The following is a 25396-nucleotide window of genomic DNA, read 5'->3' as shown; positions in this document are numbered from 1 at the left end:
GGTGGGACCATAAATGATAAGTAAAAGAGAAGAAGAAAAAAATGTTACCATAAATGGATATGGACTATTTCTATGGGACGGACGAAAAAGGAAATATGGTCTATTTCTATGGGACAGAGGGAGTATCAAACATTACTTAGGATTTCTTAGATAAATAAATTTATCTAAATCCAATTAAATAACGATTTTCTTATATATTATCAATATCCTAATCTATCTAGGATATAAATCCAAAAAATAAGGATAACTTGGATTAATACTTATTTTAATCCATCTAGAATTTGTCTTAATAGAATTAAATCTATTCAAATCCATAGGATAAAAATAAAATAATATAAATATTATTCAAATCTATCTAGGATCTATCTAGAATTAAATCCATATAAATCTATAAAATAAGAATAAAATATTATATTATTATTATCCAAATCTATCTACAACTCATATATGAATAAATCCATATAAATTCATAGGATAAGAATAAAATAATATTATCATTATCTAAATCCAACTAGGATTCATCTAGGAATAAATCCATATAAATCCATAGGATATAGATAGTAATTAAATTGTCATTTTCTAAATATAATTAGGATTCATCAAGGAATAAAATCTTATAAATCCATAAAATAAGGAAAGAATCTTATTAAACCATGATTTAATTCATAATTAAATCTCATACAATATATAAATTCCCAAAAGATATATTCAAATCTTATTTCCAAATTAATCTTGAATTATTTCCAAAATTGAATCCAATGATTCGAAAACCCTAATCAATTTGAGAAATTTCGGAATAAGGGTTAAATTCGCTGACCTTTCGTAATTAGGGATTCAATTCACTGACCTTTCGTAATTTGGGATGGAGGCATGCGTATTCTTCGTAATAAGAGATTTATGATATTTTAGCTTATTTTTGTGCTTTTTTAATATTATTTCCCTTTAACCATTTATCAATCGTCTAAATTACCCCCTTCAAATTTTTACCAAAATTCTATAAAAATAGAATCAACTCCACGATAACTCAACGGTCTTAATCTATTATAGTCCTCCTGTCCTGTTCAAGAAAATAAAATGTATGCCAACAACTGAATATATATTTACACATGCAAATACTAATGCTAGCACATATGCCTGCAATGTTAAAAGTATAGGCGTGTCGTCGATTAATGGTTTCAATTAGTTTTTACCAGCAGTATCCCAGAGGCCTAGGTTAACGGTAGCACCATTTACGACAACATTTGCACTGAAATTATCAAATACACAGGGCACTACATCGTCGATTACAGTAATCTCTCCTCTCCCCTTCGACTCATTACCTATTTCTCTCGATCCCCAATTTTCTCTTTTCTTCCCACGCAGACATTTGCATTTCTCCCCCAAATTTTAATGTTTTATGCTTTGATTTGATTTGATTTCATTTCATTTTTCTAGGGTTCTCAAACATGTTTGATCATTCCCATTCACATTCACATTCACATTCACCATCACTGATCAATTTCTCCGTTTGCTCGAAGAATAATGAGCGCCGCTTCTAAATTCATAAAGTGTGTCACCGTCGGTGACGGTGCCGTCGGGAAGACATGCCTGTTGATTTCCTACACCAGCAACACCTTCCCCACGGTCTGCATTTCTTTCAATCCATTGCTATATTCACTTGCAGATTCTATTTTTGTAGAATTTTGGTAAGAATTTGAAGGCGGTAATTTAGACGATTGATAAATGGTTAGAGAGAAATAATATTAAAAATGTACATAAATAAGCTAAAATATCAGAGATCCCTTATTACGAAGAATACGCATGCCTCGATCCCAAATTACGAAAGGTCAGTGAATTGAATCCTTAATTACGAAAGGTCAGCGAATTTAAACTCTTATTCCGAAATTTCTCAATTTGCGAAGTCACGGAACGAGGCAATGCAACGTCGGACTCCATTGAAAACCGAAGCAGCTGCTGCTCGTCCTCAGTAGGCATCGCGCTGCTGCGCGCTTACAAGTCCCGGAAGCCGCCGTACGCAAGCTCTCTCTGGCACCACAGCCGCTGCTCTCCGTAGCCACCGGCGCTGCTCATGGCAGACCGCCGTCCTTGGCCACCGGACTGCTGCTAAGATTCCTTGCGGATATCTCCGCAAAATCATATAGCGAACGATTTATTAGATTCAAGCATATTCAAGTAATCACAATAAGAAAGCACTCAGTAAAGATTACCGTATGTTAATCACGTCGCATACAATTGCATACAAATTCATCGAACATGAAAATTGTACACAGCAAAATCAATTAATTAGCTCATCATAACATGTAATTATGAAATTTAATCATTACATCGTAATTCAAAACAGGTCAATAACGTAATGATTATATTTGGAGAATTGATTCCTCAAAATTGTTCAAATTGGGCAAAAGCGTGCATCTTCCTATCGACGTCGACACTTGCCCATTCGGCGACGTGCAGCCCCGCCGCAAGCGCCGGCTGCACGTCTGTACCGATCATGCTCTCGTCGTTGATGATTCACGTTCTTCGTATTCTATGTTCTTAGTCACCGAATATTCAACAGAGACAATAACACAAACCAAACGAAAAAATACTTGCATTCAAGCAATTCACATGACATCAAATTAATCCACATAATCAGAGCTAAAAATTTGCTCTGATACCAATTGTTGGGGTTTGGTGCCCCTTACACAGCGGAAGACTTTTACATAACAAATAAATCAGATAAGAATCTATTTGACCGATTATGCGATTAATTGCATGCTAAAACGCAAATAATTCATGCTTAAATAAAGTAAATCCTAAACATGAATACTATGGTTTAGAGTTACCGATTTGATTCTCCAAACAATCCTCGATTGTTTGTGTCTTCTCCACGATGATCTTAAATACTAGACCACAGATCTTCTGACTAGTTCCCGAACTGTATCTCAATATCAGGGTGGACTGATCTTATCAAAATACTAGGACTCGAATCAGCGGCGGATCCAGGTGGGATCGGGTGGGGTCGACCGACCCCACCACCGGCCCGGCGTGCTGCCGGAAAGCTACTTTCTTCGCCCTCTGACCCTACGGTGTTCGCATCTTCGCCCCACCTCACCCAGTGTGAGATGATGAGGAGACTGGGCATAGAGAGAAGAAGGAAATGAGTCCGGAATCCTGCGGCGGCGGCATCACGACAGGGGAGGCAGTTGTCGAGATGGTGAGAATACAGAAGAGTTCTTCAATTTTTCATTTCGAATAGAGATGAATGGAAATGCGCAGAGGGAGATGAGAGAGATTGGAGATGTCATTATTATTTCTACTTCCCTATATTTACCTCGAGAACTACAAATAAATTTTATCTCGTGAACTACAATTAAATTGTTATCAACAATAATTAAATTTAAAAGATTAAATATCTTGAATTATGTGAAGTATTTAATTTTAGAATGGGCTTTGAATTTTTGAATTTATTTGTATTAATTCTCAAAATTCCATTAAAACTATATTTCCATCTAATAATTTCAATTAATGTTAAATGCTGGTATAATTTTTTATATATCAAAATCAAGTTATCTAAAGTAAACACATACTTATATAAACTAAATAGTTTTTAATTTCTTATAATTTTAATTGTATAATTTAAAATTTCAACCTTATTATTCATATTCAAATAATTTTAATTTTTAAAAATTTGGGATGTTACTAAAATGCGTACTCCTCCGATCCACAATAAACGACTCATATTCATTTTTAGGACGTCCAACTAAAGTAAGTCATTTTTTTGTCAAAATATAATAAAATTTATCTTACTTTATTATCTATTCGATTGTTTCCTTAATCTTATCTCCTAGTACTTTATTATTCTATACTTAAATATTTTAAAAAAAAATTTAGTGTCCAAAAGACATAGAAAAAGTATGTTGCTTTCAGAATCGATACTCATATGGATTATTAAAATTAAAATATATGTTTATAAAATAATTATTTTTAATATTTATTATTTGATTCGACCCTATGATATTTAGTCCATGGATCCGCCATTGACTCGAATAAAGAAGACAGAAAATTCCTCACGGATGAGGAGCTGAAAATCTCACGGAAGAGAGCTGAAAATAATAATAATGATTTCTGTAGAGAAATTGAATGAATAATTCTGTCTCCTTTATTCTCCTATTTATATTAAGTTACATATTGGGCTCAGTCAGAGATCTATGGAAGGTTTTGGATATGACCTCCCCCAATTAGCTTTTTACTAAATAAATTGAACCCACAATTTAATACAAGCTTATACCAGAATATTACGAGCAGCCACTACAGAAGTAATATTGCACTGCCCATCCAAATCCGAAATTATAAGTAATCCGGGCTTCCGTTTTGTTTGTCATTTATTTCCCGCGCTTAAGACAGAAATGTTCATTAATTAATTAGTGTCTGCTATAGACTTAATTAATTAACATCTTTTTAATTCCAAGAGTGAACTTAGCAAGAAACACTTTTTTATTATTCATGGAATAATTAAATTCCAACTGGCCATTTTTCGAATAATAAAAACTTGTTCGAGCTCCTCTTGGGGACATTATCAAACCAGACTCACCAGGCGCGCGATTCAACATAATAGAAATCCTAGCACCGCTAGATATTAATTACCACTACCCAATATATCAAGATTATTGGGTTGCGAAAAACCCGCACCATTTGATAAGTCAAAGTAATGCATAATCAATAACATATGCTCAATGCTAACGTATGTTGATTAAGAAATAGTTGTTTATCAAGTCCTAGTCTTTCAGTAGATAGCATAAAGACATGTCTTGTTGTTAGATCCGTTCAGTGCTATACCACACTAATGTCATCTTATTTCAGTAAGGCTTAGAAATAATCGGACTGACATTGCAATTTTTCATGATAGGTAGCCAAAGCCTATCTAGGTTGTGAAATTCTTATTTTTCTTTGTTCAGAACTGACCGTGTTACCTTAAAGTGGATGACGCCCACAACTGGTCTACTAAAACAAAGACTTAGACTTTGTTTGCTTCTTATACATTTAAATGTTTGTAAAACATCTTATAAATGCACAAGCAAACACAATGTAATAATATTAGTGATTCTATTCGTGCGAAACTGCTCGAATAATTCTGAATCGGGTTAAAAGTGGATTGTAGAGTTTTTCGTATACAAGTAAGATTCTATTCATGCTCGAAACATGCTTTTCAGTATACCAAACCTAACAGAAACAGGGTAGAACAGAGCATCAAAGCAGAGTTTAGAACAGAACAAACTTCGGATTAAGACATAAACGTGAAAAACAAGCACAAAACTAACAGATCTAAGCTACTTGACCCAGCGGAACCGAAAGCAAACAGTAATCAACAAAGCCATGCAAATTCAACGCAAAACGTATCAGATCCACAACTCCAAACTCCAATTCAACTCAGATCGACCCGATCCCAACTCCACTACGTTCGGATCCATTCCTCCTCAATCCAAATCCAAAATATCAACACCAATCCCACCGATTTCAGTTCCAAACAAACCGCAATTTCTAAAAGCATCCAAAATAGTAAACACAAAGCATAAACTCCACAAGATCCAGAGAAACAGCAACAAAAACTTCCATAGCAAATAAATATAAGTTCTGAAACACAAGATCCAACTTCAGATTCAACAAGCTACGGAATTAAAACTATTAAATACTTAATACAAAGACAATATTCAAACGGAAATTGAAATGATTGTTTCTTCGCCCTCTTGGGACGGTGGAACACAGCTAAACAAACATAATAACACCACCACGACACCAAAATTTCACCCCATCGCCAAGTGCGCAGAGACTCAATGAGACTTTGAAGTGAACTTTCGGAATGGAACTCAATGTGGAGGCTCTCTCTCTCTTCAATGTTGATCCCCTATATATAGGGAGGCCTGAGGCCCAAATCCCTAGGATATGCCTTCAATGATTTGACATTTGTACCCTGAAAATAAGGGTGCCTTCGAAACTTGCTCTTTTGCTCCCATTCCTGCTCCTGCCGCTACCTTCTTGATTCTCCTAGGTCAGTTGGACAACTTCGGCTATTTCACTTCAAAAATCTGCCACTTTTGCGTCTGTGCCTGGTCTATTTGCATATTTTTCCTGGACCTGGCAGATTCTACGCACCTGAACTCAGAAACATATGTTAGCTCCTCGAAAATGCACAAATTTACCCCATAACAAATGCATGAAACGAGCCTTATGAATCATCAAAGTATAATTCCTACTCCGTAGAAAAGCATGTTTTAGGTTTCAATTATACTTAAAGCATGTTTTAATTCAAGTTATGAGCATGATACATGTGATAATTCCGCGAATAGAATTTGTCTAAATAATCTACTACATAGATCGAATTTATTATGTGATTTATTTATATGCGCTTCCGCTGGCAACCCCTTCAAGAGTCAGTTGGCTGAGTCAAACTCTCTAACTCTTTCTTCAATCCATTTCCCTCAGTCGAGTGGCTTTATGACAAAAAGCCACTTGTTTGAGTCAAAACTCTTTGTCCCTTTCTTCGAACGTCACGCAGCCGAGTCGTCTTCCCAAAAAAATACACTCGGTCGAGTGGCTTGTGTGGCACAAGCTACTTCACCAAGTGAGAGATTCTAGCCCCTCTTGACTTCGAGCAATATCTTCTCGCCTCGTCCTTCATCTACCCTTGATTATTCTACTGCTTAAATCTCGGATGACAACCGTCAAGGCTTCATTTGCTTTATGAGTCATGGATCGAATACTTGGTAATCCTAGGTTCTTTAACGGGTTGCATGATGTGTGTCACCTAGGTTCGCTTCATAAGTATAGGAAAGATGAGTTCATGAAAATGTGTCGGACAGGACAAAGAGTGAAAAAAAGAGATATTTTCATCCAAGAAAGTTTAGAAAATGATTTTGTCTATATTTATGGCTTATTTTAGGGACGTTTGGTGATGTTATTTTTTCAAGGATTGCACAAATGAGAGCATTATATTTTAAAACCAAATTTGGGGTTGAATGTTCAGTGAAGTTTATTTGAAGTTGAAGTATTGAAAGAACGTTTGTTTGAAGCTGAAGTAGCAATTGTCATTTTTATCATAATAATTGTTAATATTTTTCCGTCAAGACTATATATTTATATGTAGGGAAAATTGTGATTTGAAATACAATTTTTATTGACTTTGCCCAATCCCCATAAGTTTTACAATCAAAAAATTAAACCATGCCTCTTATAACATTCATATATCACAATTGTCCTATACGATTTATTGTGAGCCAATATATTAGTACAATTATAGATTCATAAGCTTTGTTTTTAGCAAATTAAAACGATGAGAGACAATACAATGACAGATGAATATGGACACTTTGTTATACCCAAAACACATTAATGTCATGCCATTAAATAGCACCGCATAATTTGCGGTAAACAAATTATATAGAATAGTTGCCGGATGTTACAAAAGTACAATCAAATTCACGAAATTTAAAAATTACTATATAACTGATCAAAAGTCAACCAAAAGACAAATAATGATTCTTACTTGTAATGAATTTTTCAATAAATATCATCAATGAGATTTGAAGTTCAAATCTACTTGAATATGATATTTCTTTTTATATTTTTATATATACACTTGATATAAATTCCCAAACTTATTACTACTATTAATAGAAATAAAAATATGTTACTATTGAATTGGATTTCGTATCATTCGTTTTAGTAAATTTCTAGGACTTCAAAGGACAGATGTCATAAAAATAGACAGTACTATTACTATTACTATTACTATTACTATTACTATTACTATTACTATTACTATTACTATTACTATTACTATTACTATTACTATTACTATTATTATGAATAAAATAATTTATTTAATAAAACAAAATACAAATTACACCGTGGGATGCTGTATATCTGGAAATTGGAATTGCTTCAAAAATCCGACAAATTTCTGTATTTTGAGGCCCCTCTTTTGCTAACCAAAACCTTTACTCTTCTTCCCCATATTGTCTTTCACCTGATTAATGCTATAGAGAGAGAGAGAGAGAGTTCATAGATATCCAAATCTGCGTAAATGCGACAATTAATTCAAATACTCACTTCTGAAGAAAAGGGGAATCTCTTCTTCTCTTGTTTTCGTTTCAATTTCGCTCCGGACCTCGGGTCTAATCTCTTCTGGGTCCGGGCGGAGATTTAGGGTTTCTTTCTTTGCTGTTACAATTCAATCTCGGATGTGCATTAGGGTTTAGATTTCTTTGTAAAAAGGGTGTGTATTAGTGTATTAATCCAAAATGGACGGACGGAGAATAACGGCGAGCCCCAGGCCGTGCTGTGGCCGGCGAGTGGTGGCGAAGAAGCGGCCGCGCGGCGGTTTAGATGGCTTTGTTAACAGCGTGAAGAAGCTGCAGAGAAGGGAGATTTCCTCGAAGCGTGACCGTGCTTTTAGCATGAGTGATGCTCAGGAGCGATTCCGCAACATTCGCTTGCAGGTTTACTTGATTTAATTCATAATGTTTGCTTCAACCTTTTGTGGTTTTGGTTTGGGCAATTTGAATAATTCAAGTGTTTGTAGTTTGCCTGTGATGATTTCAGCTTTTCTGAATTATATATTGACGCACAGAAAAATTAGGGCTTTTTGTGTTTTCTCACTTTAATTATCATGTATATGCGTTTATGTATGTAGATCTGTGTACCAGAGCAGTGGTGTTGTTTACCTTTATGTGTGGAGAGAAGTCTAAACGGAAGATGCCAGTATTTTTTCAGTTGTTATGATAGTTTTACATGGATAGATGTTTCAATCTTTATCTAGATTACTATTGGCCTTTTGTGATGCCAAAATGCAACGGCTTATAAAGGAGGCTGAGAGACATATTAGATGGTGGTAGTGTGTTATGACATTGTTTATGATTCTTTAGTCAACCTCCACATAGAGATGTTATGCAATCAATGGTTCTTGAAAGTGCGATGTCCGTGAAGCTACTTACGTGAATAATTATGCACCTAAGTCTTTTCTTGTACTGTCATCTATTCTTCTTATCGCTTGTAGATCAAATAATTGGGTCTTTCATGAGCAAACTTTTGTACAAGAAAGGTGTTATAGGTTAACTAAACATTAAATTTTTTGGCTTTCTCTAGTTTTACACTATCTTAATTCTTAGACCCTTCTGTTTTTGAATAAATTCTATTGCTACTGTTCTTAATGATCTATGTGATACTGGTACGAGTTTGTCAGAAAATCAAGAGGATACATAATGCCATGTGCATATGGCATGTTGAAGATACAATTTTTTATGGCATAGTGAATGAGCAATTTTCTGTCTTTTGTTTGTTTAAGTTTATAAACTTTATTCTCAGGTGCAAATATATGGGCACATGCCATTTTTGGGTATTTCTTTCTTATGAAAATCCTCTAGTATTGGTGTATAGCATGAGCAAGTTCTTATCATTTTTTCCTGTACATTATCTGCTAAGTTTTTATTCCAAAATCTGATGTATGTATAATAACATTTTTGTCAATAGACCTCTTTATTTTGGTTGTTTCACTTGTCTTCAATCTGTGCACATGGACTAATACCAACCTTGATCTTTTGGTTCAGGAGGAGTATGATACTCATGATCCCAAGGGATATTCTTCTTTGTCGTTACCATTTCTGAAGAAGAGGTCAAAAATTATTGAGATAGTTGCTGCCCGGGATATCGTCTTTGCACTTGCCCAATCTGGTGTCTGTGCAGCATTTAGTCGAGGTGCATTTACAACTGAAATTTATGCTCCTTGTCCATTCTCCTGGCTGTTTATAAGGCTTATATATTTCACCCATTGATGCAGAGACTAACCAGAGGATATGCTTCTTGAATGTTTGTCCTGATGAAGTCATTCGGAGCTTATTCTACAACAAAAATAATGATTCGTTAATCACTGTTTCAGTCTATGCTTCAGATAATTTTAGTTCCTTAAAATGCAGAACAACAAGGATCGAGTAATTCCATCTCACCATTTGCTTGCTGTTTCTTTTTATTTGCATTTTGTTTCATTACTTATCATCACATTATTACCCCATCTTTTAGATACATACGAAGAGGCAAACCTGATGCTGGCTTCCCCCTTTTTGAGTCTGAGTCATTGAAGTGGCCTGGTTTTGTTGAGTTTGATGATGTTAATGGAAAGGTTCTTACCTACTCCGCACAAGACAGGTAACTCTTAGCTGATAAGTGGATCATCATGCATATTTTGACACTTGTTCTGATAGCTACAACTGTCTTCTTTCAGCATATACAAGGTTTTTGACTTGAAAAACTACACGATGTTATACTCAATTTCAGATAAAAATGTTCAGGAGATTAAGATCAGGTAATGTTATAGTTTCTATGTAAGATGTTCTTGTATATATTCATTTCAAAAAACTTATATTGGGGGTGGGGAGATGAGGGAATGCTTCTTTTCCCTTTGGGAGGGGCCCAGACCCTTGAAACTATGGTTTTGGTCTGTAAACTGCACTATTATAATTTTATGCATACTTGAGTAATTCTATTAGCTGAATTACTTTCTGTCACAATTGAAGGTTGTAGAAATTCTTTCTTTTTTGTTGTTTCTACTTTCCGCCCAATGATAGTGTTCTTGTGGCATTTTTATGTATGTTTAATTTTTTTGCATGTGTTGTACAACAGTCCAGGAATCATGCTTTTGATATTTACAAAAACCCAAGGCGCTGTCCCTTTGAAGATTCTCTCAATTGAAGATGGGACTGTTTTAAAATCGTTCAACCATCTTCTTCATAGAAACAAGAAGGTTGATTTCATTGAACAGTTCAATGAAAAGCTTCTAGTCAAGCAGGAGAATGAGAATCTCCAGATTGTTGATGTAAGTGTCTGTATATTACAATTGTGACGTTCTTGTTCTTTCTGAAATCTGACTTCTGTCTGTTTAGGTTCGCAATGTTGAGATAACAGAAGTTAGCCGGACCGAGTTCATGACCCCGTCCGCATTCATATTTCTGTACGAGAACCAATTATTCCTAACGTTCAGAAACAGAACAGTTGCTGTCTGGAACTTCAGAGGGGAACTTGTGACCTCGTTTGAGGATCACCTTTTATGGCATCCTGATTGCAACACTAACAACATATATATTACAAGCGATCAGGATCTCATCATTTCGTACTGCAAAGCAGATTCTGATGAACCATTATCTGAAGGGATTGGTATGCTCATATCCATTTTGATTATAATTGTTTAAGTTCTGTATCTCTATTACATGGTCTATGCTTTATTAGAGAAATAGTTTCTACACATTTAAATAACATGGCTCCATGTACTATCATTTGTATTAACATTAATGTTGCACTTTGTCGATATCAAAATATTATTTATAATAATTTGGTTCTACCCAAATATGAATTTTTTCTTACACTAAGCATTGCAGGTTATTTTAATCTTTGTTGAATGTGATAGGAACTAAGCTAATATGAAAATCTCTAAGGAATGGTCTTACATTGGTATTGTTTCTCATTTATTTCTTGTTGACAGCGGGTTCTATCAACATCAGCAATATCTTAACGGGGAAGTGCTTGGCAAAAATAAAAGCGAGCAATAGTCTTCCGATGAACGAATGCAACTGCAGTGCAGGTTGTGGGGGGAAGAAGTGCAACTCAAGAAAGCGCATTCAAGCTTCTAGAATCAGCACTGTTGCTGAGGCCCTGGAAGATATCACTGCCCTCTTCTACGATGAAGACCGCAATGAGATTTACACCGGAAATAGGCATGGTCTTGTTCATGTGTGGTCCAACTAAAGGTGACGAGCTGGAGCCCATTTTCATACAGATGAACATTTGTTGCTTAATAGAATGCTAAACCATTAGTTTCCCCTATCTGAGTTTGTGAATTTCTGACCCCCATGAAGAGGGGGTCGTCTATAATCATGATGTTATAGATTCGTAGGCGCCATGTTTGTTGATTTACTCGACTGCGCTTTGGACCTAACTAAGATATCAGTAACATTTGGTGTGTAGATGTAAGAGACAGTGTAAGAACAGTGCTTGTTGTGCAAGATAATCTTGTTTATCTGTAAATTGCTCATCTTTGTTTCTGAATGAATAATTCTTAGTATTCTTCTTGGTGTTGTCGATGATGTTGACGTTGAAGTTATTCTGTACAGCTTGGAGGAGCGGCAACATTCTGTTAGCTTTCGTTTAGGAATAAGTGACAATTATCGTGTGATAAACGAGCTAATTGACTCGGATTAAGAGCTTACACAAGCAAACACTTAAATAACAGAAAAAAAACTCATGTATCAATTCGGATAATCTCTCATTTCCTTCTTCACCGAGTTCTTCTTCAAGTAGGACAATCATTTTAGGTAGTGTCTCGTTTGTTGTTCCTAACTCTGTCAATCCTGGTTTTGTACCAAGTGGTATCAGCCTTGACGATTTTGCTCATGTCATGGTGGGCTAAACACGATCCATCAATATGCAGCAACTGGTAGAGGTTGTGCGTCCTTCATTAGGCGAATCAGTGGGGAAGCTCAATGATTCAGATCAATTGAGACCAATTGGATCACCTTTGCGATCAATCTCTGAGGGTCCGTTCAGTATACGAAATTGGAATTAAAATTGTATGGAACTGAATTGGAATTAGAATTGTATTATTATTCAATTCCAAATCCTTTGTTCCGTAAATTAATATAATTGATATGAAGTTGAATTCAAAGAAACTATGCAATGTGTATGTGCGGGTGTGTGGGCAAGTGTGTGTTGTGTGTGTGCAAGTGTGTGTTTTGTGTGTGTGCAGGTATGTGTATGTGTGTGTATATGTGTGTGCAGCTGTGTGAATGTGTGTGTGTGTGTCTGCAGCCGTGTAGCTGTGTGTATGTGTGCAGATGTGTGAATGTGTGTGCGTGTGTTTGTGTGTGTAGGTGTGTACAAATGTGTCCGCAGGTCAGCAGGTGTGTGTGTGTGTGTGTTTAGGTGTGCAAGCATACGTGCGTATATGTATTTAGGTGTGCAGGCGCGCACGTGTGTCCAGGTATATTTATGTGTGTACGCAGGTGTGTGTGTGGTGTGTGATAGTGCGATTTTATTATTGTTTAAAATTTGAAATTCCAATTATCTACTTTTCATATTGAATTCAAACTGTGGAGTTAGGAGAAATTGGAATTCATTTCCAAATTGAAACATTTTGTGGTACCGAACATTAGATTTGGAATTGGAGGCTCCAAATCCAATTCTGCATGTCCGATTCTATGATGCCAAATGGAGCCGGGAGGAACAACTTCATGACGCTATACTTTCAATACATGGAGCTCATGGCTAAGCCATAACATAACCAGGGAGATAACTCTCACTTCTCGCTTGATCCATGGACACGCCACACTTACTTCTCTACTCGCTAATTTCAGGTTGGTTTCCAGTTTTCCCTAGAGATAATTTGAATGGATGATTTTTTTTGCTGTAAACACTTTTCACGGTTGATGAAACACCACTAGAGACACAAGTTTAATTGGGGTTTATCAATTTGGATGGACGAGTGATTCTCTCCTTAATCGTGGGAAAGATAGAAATTTTTGTCTTCTTCTCTAGATCTAGGTTCTTGTCTTCACATCTATCAATCCTATACGTATCATCTAAGATTTGCCCACATAAATGGAAGTACGTGAGTTTAGGAATACGTTAGAAAATTTAAGGTAGAGTACAAACACGACACATGGAGAAGGTGCAAGCCACGTCGATTCTTCAAAAATTTAAGATATCGTTTGTTGTTCCTAACTCTGCCAATCCTAGTTTTCTACAATGTGGTATCAGCCTTGACGATTCTGCTCATGTCATGGCGGGCTAAACACTATCCATCAATATGCAGCGACTGGAAGAGGTTGTGCGTCCTTCATTAGGCGAATTAGTGGGGAAGCTCAATGCTTCACATCAATTGAGACCAATTGAATCACCTTTGCGATCAATCTTTGAGGGTCCGTTCAGTACACGGAATTGGAATGAAAATTGTATGGAATTGAATTGGAATTAGAATTGTATTATAATTCAATTCCAAATCCTTTGTTCGGTAAATTAATATAATTGATATAAAGTTAAATTCAAGGAAACTATGCAATTTGTGTATGTGCGTGTGTGTGAAGGTGTGTGGGCAAGTGTGTGTTGTCTGTATGCAAGGGTGTGTTTTGTGTGTGTGCAGGTATGTGTATGTGTTTGTATCTGCAGCCGTACAGTTGTGTGTATATGTGTGTGCAGTTGTGTGAATGTGTGGGTGTGTGTGCAGCCGTGTAGCTGTGTGTATGTGTGTGTGTGCAGAAGTGTGTAGGTGTGTACACGTGTGTGCGCAGTCAGCATGTGTGTATAGTTTTTTTTTTTAATTTTGGGATCATTTTCGATTTAAAAAAAGAAAAGAAATTTCAATGGAAATGCCGTTGGAAAATCATGACGCGCCATGTCTCCATGCTCTTCGGCACGGCGATGCTCTTGCTATTGAGCAGGGTCGTGCCGTCGGCAAGAGCACATCGGCGAGCATGGTACTCGCCGCGCCGTTGGAACGGCGTCTGCTCTTCCGCAAGAGCACCAAAGCGGATGCTCTTAGGTGTGTAGGCATACGTGCGTATATGTGTTAGGTGTGCAGGCGTGTTTGTGTGTGTCCAAGTATATTTACGTGTGTACGCGGGTGTGTGGGGGGAGGGGGTGTGTGACAGTGCAATTTTATTATTGTTTAAAATTTGAAATTCCAATTATCTACTTTTTATATTGAATTCAAATCATGGAATTGGGAGATATTGGAATTGTAATTCAATTCAAAATCGAAACATTTTGTGGTATCGAATATTAGATTTGGAATTGGAGGCTCCAAATCCAATTCCGCATGTCAATTCCATGATACCAAACAGAGCCTGAAGGAACAACTTCATGACGCTATACTTTCAACACACGGAGCTCATGGCTAAGCTATAGACATATCTGGGGAGATAACTCTCATGCCTCGCTCGAGCCCAGGTTGGTTTCCAATTTTCCCTGGAGATAATTTGAATGGATGATTTTTTTGCTGTAAACACTTTCACGGTTGATGAAACACCGCTAGAGACACAAGTTTAATTGGTGTTTATCAATTTGGATGGACGAGCGATTCTCTCCTTAATCGTGGGAAAGATAGAAATTTTTGTCTTTTTCTCTAGATCTAGGTTCTTGTCTTCACATCTATCAATCCTATACGTATCATCTAAGATTTGCCCACATAAATGGAAGCACGTGAGTTTGGGAATATGTTAGAAAATTTAAGGTAGAGTACAAACACGACACATGGAGAAGGTGCAAGCCACGTCGATTCTTTGACAAATCAAAAGGTATTCACTAAATCATACTCTCTCCGTCCCATATTAATTGGTCACGTTTCTGAACTCGTTTTGTAAAAATGATCATAAATAGTAAAAGTCGAGAAATGGTAAAGTAAGATAGAGAATAAGGTATTAAATAGTTAATTAGGGGTGCTTAGCCGGAAAACCGGTTAAAGCATTAGCAATGGAAGGGCCCTCTCATTCCACATCAGCATTTGGCCAATGGCCTATCTCCCTACAATGGAAGGGCTCTCCCATTCCATTTCATTTCCACATCATCACCATTTTGTTTAAATTTTTTAGCACTTCTATATTTAATATGTTATCAAATTAAATTAATTTAGAACCAAAAACATCAATACGCAAATCTTCGTTGTATTACAAAATTGGAAAATAGAATACAACAAGATGCAAATTTTACATAAAACTAAAAATAAAAATAAAGCATCAGCCCCTATACATCTGTGCCCAAATTTCTTCAATCCTATCATGTTGTAGACGATTGTGGGCCTCTTTTTGACGCATATCAACAAATGCCCGAAGACGCTCGGCGTATTTGTGAGGGACACCCTGCCGGTGGGACTCTCTAGCGACACCGTGGTTGGGCCTGCAATGTCTTCGACGGGGACGTCGGCGACATCTTCACCTTCACTCTCCACTATCATGTTATGCAATACGACAGCGGCGTAGATGATATCAGTGATATCACCTGGGTAGAAGAACCGCGTCAGACCTTTGACTAATGCAAAACGCAATGGAGCACATCGAAAGCCCGTTCCACATCCTTTCGTGCCGCCTCTTGCCGTTGGGCAAAATAACTCATTTCTCCTCAGTTGGACAACTGATCATCTTCACGAAAACGGGCCAAGTTGGGTATATGCCGTCCGCCAATTAATACCCCATCTGATGCTGGTTTCCGTTGGCGGTGAAGTCAACCAAGGGGTCTATTCCCTGGCACTGGTCGTTGAACAGAGGCGAGGACTGCATGACATTTAGGTCATTGTTCGACCCGGCCACACCGAAGTAGGCATGCCAAATCCATAGGCGTTGGTCGGCAACGGCTTCCAGAATGATGGTTGGGTATGTGCCCTTGAACCCGCTCATAAATTGGCCTCTCCAAGCGGTCGTACAGTTCTTCCACTGCCAATGCATGCAATCTATACTTCCCAGCATACCCGGGAAGCCATGCACCCTCCAGTGCAAATCAAGCAGGAACTTGCAATCTTGTGCGGTCGGCTTCTGTAGATAGGTGGGGCCGAAAGTCTGAATCACGCCTTTACAAAACTTCTTCAGACAATCGCGACCAATTGTGTCGGCGACGTGAAGAGATACATGTCGCCACATCCTCCGTATGCCAACTACCTAATTGCAGTCGTGCACTTCTGCGGTGGTGACAGCCCAAGCTTTCCGGCGGCGTCCCAACGCTGTTGGAAGTCCGGGTAACGCGCCGATAACCCGTTAACGATGCTCAAGAATAGCTCTCGCAGCATTCTGAAACGCCGACGGAAAACCGTCGAGCCCCATCGTGGGTCCTCGGCAAAGTAATCCGCGTACAACCGGTTGTGGGCCTCAGTGTGGTCACGTTCGCCCGATTGACGGCGGTGGATTGGCCTTCGAATCGCCTCCTGGTTCGCTTCTTCACGACGTCGTGCTGCCCTTGCAAGCACGCGCTTCACCACTCGGTTTATGACTTCGTCGTCAGAATCGCTACCGGAAGACATTGATTAATGTATTAGAGAGAGAAAGTGTATTGAAATAAAATGAGAGAAGATAAGAACAATGAAATAGAACTCAGAAATTTATTAACTTTTTCTAATATTTTCTTCCATATTTTTTAAACTAGCATTACATATGAAAATGAGATACAGAGTATATTATCTAGCGCACTGACGGAAAGCTCTCATGTCTCTACTCAGACGCGAGTTTGACTCCAAGGAAGGGCATTTCAGATTTTCTATCCTATTTTATTCAAATTTCTTTTATTTTTTACCATTTACTACGCATTTTAAAATATATTAATGACTTTAATTTTTTCTACTAAAACATTTTTAAAATTTCTACGAATAGAGTCTTTTTCACTATTTTTTTAAAGCTTAATTCCTTTTAATATATTACTCCACTATTCCATGTTAATAATGTCGTATTTTTTTTAGCATTCCAATATACGTAACAGTGGCGGACGGAATGTAGAACTAGGGGGTACGGTTGTACCCCCATTTTTTTTTACTGCTATCATACCTATATTATTGTTTATAATTTAATATATCTCTAATTAAAAATTATAAAGCAATCTCACGTCTGATTTGAAGAAGATATTTAACCTAAATTAAGCCGCTAGAAAATAGTGATATGGTAATGATATGGAGTATATGATACATGGCGCCTCATTTTAGATTTATTGTCTAATTATGAATATGATACAACATTTAATTAATATTCACACTTTATTTTTTTAATTCTTGTTATAGTCATAAAAATGTGTGCCCTTATTTGTTGTTATGTTAGATAATTTATAACACATGAGTATATTTTCTATTCTAGTAATAGTTTATATTATTGTTTGTGTTATTTGGAGAGAATAAAGTAAGTGGAGACGGAAAAAAATAGAGAGAGTGGTGTTTTTATTTTTAAAAATGTGTCATTTAGAGTTGGACATCCCAAAAATAAAAATGATTCACTTAGAATGGGGCGGATGGAGTATTAATTTAAAATTAAACAATGTTTTAATGTATAATACATTAGCAATATTTTTTTTACTTTGTTATGTAATTATCTACCTTACTATTCGCACCTCCGGAATAAAAATCCTGAATCCGCCACTGATACTTAATAGAGTAATTTCTATATTTGGTTAAAAACAATATACACGATCTCTCATACCTTACCCTCTCACTTATTTTATTCTTTCTTCATCTCTCTTATTTTATCTCTTCTCTTACTTCAATCTCTCATCTTCACATATTAAATATTTATTTCTCAATCTTCATGCTAAAAATAAATTCATCTATTAACATGAAATGAAGTCATTAACTTTTTATGTTTCCTATTTCTAATGTATTTATTTTTTAAAAATGATTTTTAATACATTTATTTTGTTCATCCCATTTTCTCAATTATTCTATAAAGTATTTTAATTCTCTTTCATTTTTTGAAAATAATAATTTTTTTCCAAATAAACTAAAATTTTATTTATCATTAAAAATAGCACATTTTTTAAAAACTTATGCTATATATTATTTATAATAAATAAATTTAAGAACTTCCATTTTAAATAATGGAGGTCAAGTAATAACACTAAAGATTAATACTCCATCCGTCCCTCTTTAGCTGAGTCGTATTCCTTTTTGGGTTGACCCACTGTAGTTGAGTCATTCATCTTTTGGCAAAAAGTACTTTACTCTCTCTTCATCTTTCTACATTTTTCCTTTCTACTTTATTCTCAGTTTAACTAACTCATTTAAAACATTTTTTCTTAAATCCCGTGCCGAAAAGAAATGCATCTACTACATAGAGACGGAGGAATTACCTTTTTATTTATAATGAAGTTTCTTATTAGAAAAATAATGACATAGTCAAAAGAAGATAAAAGATTGATTCTATGCTCCAAGTCCGTATAACTTTTTATTGTACCTCCGTACTAAATCATGGATCCGCCAAAAGATCTGGCGGATCGATGGAGTATATTGCAATTGCAACGACTAATGGAGTATATTGCAACAACAACTGCAACGACTAATGATAATAATTTCATAAGTGATTTTGCACATATACAACATTGAGTTCAATAAAGTACTCATTCGTCCCAACTAAGTCGAGTCGTATTTAGGATGTCCCAACTAAGTTGAGTCATTTCCTTTTTTACTTAAAAATAAAACATCCAATCACTCTTATTTTTTCTATCACCTACTTTACTCTGTCTGTATCTTTCTTACTCAACACAATTTTTTAATCTCCGTGCCCAAAAGTTTTGTATCAACTTAGTTAGGACAGATGGAATATTACTCTCTTTGTTCCATGGAAATATACTGAATTTCTTTTTTCATCCGTCTCATAGAAATCTATTTCCATTTTTGAAAACCATTTATTCCTACTATTTTACTTATAGTACTGCCATTTAGTATTACACTATTTCAACTACAGAGTACTCCCTCCGTTCCATAAAAGTTGAGTCATAACTTTTGGGCACGAAGGTTAAGAAATGAGAGATTAGTGTTTTAAGTGGGTTGGTAATAAAGTGGATAGTGGATGAAGTGATTTGACAAGTAGTAATATTTTAATACTTATTCTGGAGTAATTTTTATTTCTATATGAAATTCAAATCTGACTTCATTTTTACTTTTAATTAATTTGTGAATTGAATTTCACTTTACAATTTCAATTTTTTTTAATAATTTTATAATTAAATTACTAATTCAATCCAGTTGTAACAGTAGTAAACACACTTTTAAAATAAACAAATATTTCATTGAATAGACTGCCGCCGAATACATTTATCAATCCATTCAAAAATTTGAGACTACCGCCAATGGAGAAAACAAAAATTCAGAAATGGTGCCTACAAGTTTTCCACATACTTCTATATATATCTTCACAACTTCATTTCTGCAATTTCATTTCAACATTCCTCACTTCATTTCAGCAACACAACTTCATTACAGCATTTGCAGAATGGGTCACACGGAGTATTCCACAGAAAAGAAGAACTTGGTCGTCCAATTCATCCTCGGAATGTGAGTGAACGGAAAACCCCCTCATGGCACCATCAAGGAAGCTCATCAATAGTTTGGTATGTCAAGACAAACTATCTCAAGATATTGGAATGCTGCAAAACAACAACAAAACACAGGTAATGCAATACAATTAGTGAATAGGAAGAGGCCAAACATGCAAAAAGAATTCTGCTTGATGTCACCTTATTGAAAAGTCTGCATTTTTCGAAAAGATCCAACATTAGAAGTTTAGCGATTGGATTAGGATGCAGTAAATCGACAGTAGGGAGGTGGGTGAGAGCTGGGCTGATTAGGTCACATTCTTCAGCAATACGCCTGACTTAACAGCCCCCAACAAGCGTTTACGATTGACATTTACACTAGAAGCCATAGAACTTGACATAATGTTAAACAATAGGAACATGCACAATACTGTCCACATAGACGAGAAATGGTTCTACATCACTAAAGGATCCCAACGATACTATTTGGCACCGGAAGAGAATGAACCACATCGCACTTGTAAAAACAAAAATTACATCTCGAAGATCATGTTTATGTGCGCTGTTACTAGACCACTGTTTTCAGACAATGGAGAGGTTCTATTTGATGGGAAAATATGCATTTTTCCTATTCACGGAACAAGTTCCAGCAAAAAGAAACAGCAAAAATAGATGCGCAGGTACTTTAGAGACTAAGCCTATTGCAAGCATCACCAAAGAGGTCACTAAGCAATGCATAATAAATAAGGTAATGTATGCATTCTATATATGCTTTCTATATATGCATTTTATATATGCACAATCTGTTGCATTTCAATGCATCAATTATTTGATGATACACTGAAAATCTTTACATATTTGTGCAATAAAGACAGACATATATGCATTCCATATAATTGTGGAATAAATGTTTTGATGCATGCTTTTGTTGTTTATGGATTCAGATCATCCCAGCTATAATGGAGAAATGGCCTGAAGGCAGAAGTAAGTTTATCACTATTCAACAAGACAATGCAAAACCACATATTGCAAATCATGAATCAGATTTTAGGGCTGCTGCCACTCAAAATGGTTTCAATATACAAATAGTGCAGCAACCCCCAAACTCACCCGATACTAATGTGAATGATTTGGGTTGGTTTAGAGCAATACAATCATTGCAGTTGCAGACTACATGCGACACCCTAGATGATTTAGTTAAGGCAGTGGAGAAGTCTTTCCATGACTTATGCCCTGTGACTCTAGACAATGTATTCCTATCATTGCAAAGTTGTATGCTAGAGATAATGAAGGTGAAGGGCCAGAATTGCTACAAAATTCTACACATTGGGGAAAGCATCATTAAGGAGAAGTGCACAACTTCCTGAGAACTTACAAGTTCCACTAGAGTTGGTCAATGAATGCATTTCTTATCTCCGAGCAGAGGGTAGCGCTGAAGGATTGGATACAATTATCAGGGCTTAGGTATGTGAAGACAAAGGTTGCTAACAGTGAAGATTAGTGCATCTATGTTTTGGTATAAATGGATTTTGTAATGCATAAGATACTGCATTATTAGTTTTTGTCAATGGTTTGGTAGTGCAAAAGCTGATGTAGAATGTGTTTTTGTAAATGGATTGTCTAATGCATAGGATAATGCATAATCAGCTTTTGTCAATGATTTTGTAGGTCAGAAGTTGATGCATGATGTGTTTTTGTAAATGAATTCATTGTTGCACACACACCATATAAACTAATGCACACACAAGCCAAATAACCACAACAAACAACAACGAATTAATCTTTGCAGCCCCAACAACCACAACATAATAATTCATCTAACACACAACAACAACAACAACAAATTAATCTATGCATCTCCAACAGCATATTAATTCTTCAACACACCACAACAACATCAACAAATTAATGAAAAATCCACCTCACCAAGGAAGATTGTCAAGGCTCGTTAGATGGTGGATTTCCTGGATAGTATCTCGTATAGTCACTTCCAAACAGAGCTGCACAGTGTTTCTCAGCCTCTGCTACTGCCCTATCCCAACTTTCACCTTCCATAGGCCATGGGTGAAGAGGGAGTTCAAAGAAGTAAGAATCATACATGCTCTCTGATCCGTGCTCTCCCTCTTTGTTGGCTAAATCATTGTAAATTCCCAAATCCATGTTACATTTGTCGATCCAGCCGCCGAAAAGCTCAGGTTCAAGTGGGGGTGGCATCGCTGTGAGGGGGCAGCGAGGTTGAACCCAACTATCATCATTTCGATTGTTCTCGATCACAGTACAGAGAGGATCGAGAGAAACTGAGGCAACTGGAGACGATGGGCGTTGCACAGTGAGGGGGTGGCGAAGATTCACCCAACCCTCTGCATTTGGGTTACAATTGCCTGTGGTGCAGAGAGGATCGAGAGAAACTGAGGTTGGAGACGATAGGCCAATGTTGCCAGCAAGCTCACCGCGACGAGAGTGTTGCACCGTGAGGGGGCGGCGAAGATTCACCCAACCTTCTGCATTTGGGTTACAATCGTCTGTGGTGCAGAGAGGATCGAGAGAAATTGAGACTGGAGGCGATGGACCAACGTTTCCAGTGAGCTCACCACGACAAGGGTGTTGCACCGTGAGGGGACGGTGAGGATTCACCCAACCCTCTGCATTTGGGTTACAATCGTCCATGGTACAATTGAAATCGAGAGAGATATGGCCGCTAGAGATGATGGGATAACGCCGCCAACGTTCCCACAACGACGACGGAGCAATTAAGTGGATGAAGAGAAAGCTTTAGGGGAAGAGAAGGAAGAGCCGGCGAAGAGATGAAGTTATTTGTGAATCTAGGGTTTTCCATAATAGAGAGAGTTTTCGAGATGGGAGAGAGAGGGACGGATGAAATGAATGTGGTGGTTGGGGTGGGTGATTTTTTTTTCTTAAAATTGTTAATCACTGATTAGATTTTAATTGTAATAAGGGCATCATTAATTAAGGTGTTTGAAATCCCTATTTTTTACCCAAAATGGAAATGTATCAACTTTGTTGGGACAATCCAAAGTGGAAAGTGACTCAACTTTTATGGGACGGATGGAGTACTATTCTTTATCATTTGCTCTTACGTTACAAATTACACATTAAACCCTTGTCATCTGCAAATGACCTATTTCTATTGGACGGGGGAGTGTATTTATACTTCATCTATCCCGAGCTAGTCGAGTTATATTCCTTTTTGGGTTGACACAAAATAGTTGAGTCATTTATTTTGACAAAAACACTTTTCTCACTCATAATTTACTCTGTCTTTCTCTCTCATACTTTATTCAATCTTCTATTTTATTCTTTATACTTTAACCTTTAGAGTGAACTACGCAAATGGTTCATGAACTATGCGTTTTGCACGCAAATGGTACCTAAATTTTAAAAATATCTTGGGTAGTCCCTGAACTAAGGGGTAATCACATTTATGGTACATTTTCACTGTTCATCACAATTTTATACCCAAAATGCCCCCAAGGCATGAAAGACATTTTTTTACTTTCATATCTAGGTACTGGATTTAATATTTTCTTTATCTATTCTTTCTCTCTCTTTCTCTAAAACTTTTAGAAAGAAAAAAATAAAATAAAAAATACTAGTACTACTGTGAAATTCTTAAATATCGAATAACTTTTTAAATGATAAATTTAATTACCAAAATAACTTATAGCTCAATTTAAGTTTGATTCTGATTCGATTATTTTTTGATACAAATTATTTAATAATTAAATTTTATAATTATTTAAGAATTCCGTAGTAGTATTTTTTATTTTAATTTTTTACTTTCTAAAAGTTTTAGAGAAAGCGAGAGAAAGAAGATCCTACATAAAGTGATTGAAAAAGTGAACTGAATAATGGAGTATCATTTTAGGTATTCAAACTATAAGAAAATATTATATTCAGGACTAGAGAGAGATAAAGAAAATATCAAATCTAGTACCTAAATATGAAACTCCAAAAATATACGTCATGCCTTGAATGCATTTTGGGTGTAAAATTTTGATATATAGTGAAAAGGTACCATAAATGTGATTACAACTTAGTTCAGGGACTACCCACGATATTTTTAAAGTTTAGGTACCATTTGCATGCAAAACGCATAGTTCTTGGCCCATTTGCATAGTTCACTCTAACCTTTAACACATCAACTTCTTAAATTATGTGCACAAAAGAAATAGCTTAACTATCTTGGTACGTAGCTAATATAAAATATCAAAATAATACTCTATTCGTCCACAAAATAATGTTCCAATTTTTTTTTTATTTTGGAACATTCATAATTTAAAGTCCCATTTAAAATTTTCCATTTTAGGTAATGAACTATGAACTCCAGTAAACTAATACTCCATATATAAAAGTGGGACCTACATTTTATGTATATTTTATTATATTTTTTAAAATCTATGCCAAATTAATGTGGAACTATATATAGTGAATGGATGGACTTAGAGGTAAGCAAAAAAACCAAAAACCGAATATCTGAACCGAACTAAACCGAAATTTTGAAATTCGGTTCGGTTTTTTCAGTTTTTCGGTTCGGTTCGGTTTTGAAAATACAAAAATTTCATTTTTCGGTTCGGTTCAGTTCGAGCAAAGAAAAAACCAAATTATATATATATTCTATTAATTTAATATATTATATATAATATTAGTATATATAAAATAATATATATATATATATATATATTAATAGAATTGATCTCAATAAAATAAATATATTAATAGGGTAGTGTTAGGTTGAGATATTTTAAGCTTAATTGAGAATTGAGATGCATTTTCAGCCACTAATCCACAACATTTTCGAAATGTCAACTGCAAGTAGAATATGTCAACTCGGGGGTATTATCGTCAATAGTCTGCACATCAAATGTCAACAACTTATAGCTGACATCACATGTGTATAGTTGACATGAATTGTATATGTAGTTGACATGAATTGTACACATAGTTGACATTAATTGTACACATAGTGACATTATATGTGTGTAGTTGACATGAATTGTATATGTAGATTACAAAAAAAAAAAATAAATAAAAAATTAAAATTTTTTTTTTAAAAAAATAAAAAAAGTATTTATTGAATAAAATGTACCATGAAATTATCATTCTGCCCTTTCATAATTATTTAATCTAAAAATATTTTCCATGTGGCAAATTCTGGACCTACTCATTTAATAAAAATGAGTGGCTGATAATGCATCTCAATTAGGCTAAAAAATCTCAATTGATCACAACCTTATATTAATATTATATGTTTTTTTTTCGGTTTTTCAGGTTTTTTCGGTTTTGTTCAGGTTTTTCGGGTTTTTAAGTTCGGTTTTCGGTTTTTTCGATTTCGATTTTTCAGATTCGGTTCAGTTTGGAT

The 25396-nt window shown here is 35.8% G+C and overlaps 4 protein-coding genes across 4 annotated transcripts; 2 read left to right on the top strand and 2 right to left on the bottom strand.

Moving 5' to 3' along the window:
• The first annotated feature begins 7943 nt into the window (after window positions 1–7943).
• LOC121744394 lies at window positions 7944–12051 on the top strand. Its single transcript, XM_042137915.1, has 8 exons — window positions 7944–8477; window positions 9585–9732; window positions 9815–9965; window positions 10054–10179; window positions 10256–10336; window positions 10654–10846; window positions 10914–11184; window positions 11510–12051. The coding sequence occupies exons 1-8, from the start codon at window positions 8280–8282 to the stop codon at window positions 11770–11772; spliced, it is 1431 nt and encodes a 476-aa protein (XP_041993849.1). The 5' UTR covers window positions 7944–8279; the 3' UTR covers window positions 11773–12051.
• A 4145-nt stretch (window positions 12052–16196) lies between these two features.
• On the bottom strand, window positions 16197–16649 carry LOC121745835. The gene has a single exon (XM_042139781.1). It carries the CDS (start codon window positions 16647–16649, stop codon window positions 16197–16199), a length of 453 nt encoding a protein of 150 aa, XP_041995715.1.
• A 14-nt stretch (window positions 16650–16663) lies between these two features.
• On the bottom strand, window positions 16664–17026 carry LOC121745834. The gene has a single exon (XM_042139779.1). The coding sequence runs from the start codon at window positions 17024–17026 to the stop codon at window positions 16664–16666; it is 363 nt and encodes a 120-aa protein (XP_041995713.1).
• Window positions 17027–20605: 3579 nt separating this feature from the next.
• LOC121745833 lies at window positions 20606–21383 on the top strand. Its single transcript, XM_042139778.1, has 2 exons — window positions 20606–20764; window positions 20961–21383. Exons 1-2 carry the CDS (start codon window positions 20606–20608, stop codon window positions 21381–21383), a joined length of 582 nt encoding a protein of 193 aa, XP_041995712.1.
• Window positions 21384–25396: the final 4013 nt, after the last annotated feature.

This window comes from Salvia splendens, chromosome 8, assembly GCF_004379255.2.
Source record: "Salvia splendens isolate huo1 chromosome 8, SspV2, whole genome shotgun sequence".
Classification (NCBI taxonomy): domain Eukaryota; kingdom Viridiplantae; phylum Streptophyta; class Magnoliopsida; order Lamiales; family Lamiaceae; genus Salvia; species Salvia splendens.
This window is presented reverse-complemented; position numbering and strand designations above follow the sequence as displayed.

Bases quoted from the DNA above. Each gene is read 5' to 3' on its own strand.
- LOC121745835 (XM_042139781.1), bottom strand. From the start codon at position 16,649: ATGTGGCGACATGTATCTCTTCACGTCGCCGACACAATTGGTCGCGAT.
- LOC121745833 (XM_042139778.1), top strand. From the start codon at position 20,606: ATGGAGAGGTTCTATTTGATGGGAAAATATGCATTTTTCCTATTCACG. The intron at 20,765-20,960 runs GTAATGTATGCA...TTATGGATTCAG, and splicing joins AGCAATGCATAATAAATAAG to ATCATCCCAGCTATAATGGA.
- LOC121744394 (XM_042137915.1), top strand. From the start codon at position 8,280: ATGGACGGACGGAGAATAACGGCGAGCCCCAGGCCGTGCTGTGGCCGG. The intron at 8,478-9,584 runs GTTTACTTGATT...CTTTTGGTTCAG, and splicing joins TCCGCAACATTCGCTTGCAG to GAGGAGTATGATACTCATGA. The intron at 10,180-10,255 runs GTAACTCTTAGC...GTCTTCTTTCAG, and splicing joins ACCTACTCCGCACAAGACAG to CATATACAAGGTTTTTGACT.
- LOC121745834 (XM_042139779.1), bottom strand. From the start codon at position 17,026: ATGTCTTCCGGTAGCGATTCTGACGACGAAGTCATAAACCGAGTGGTG.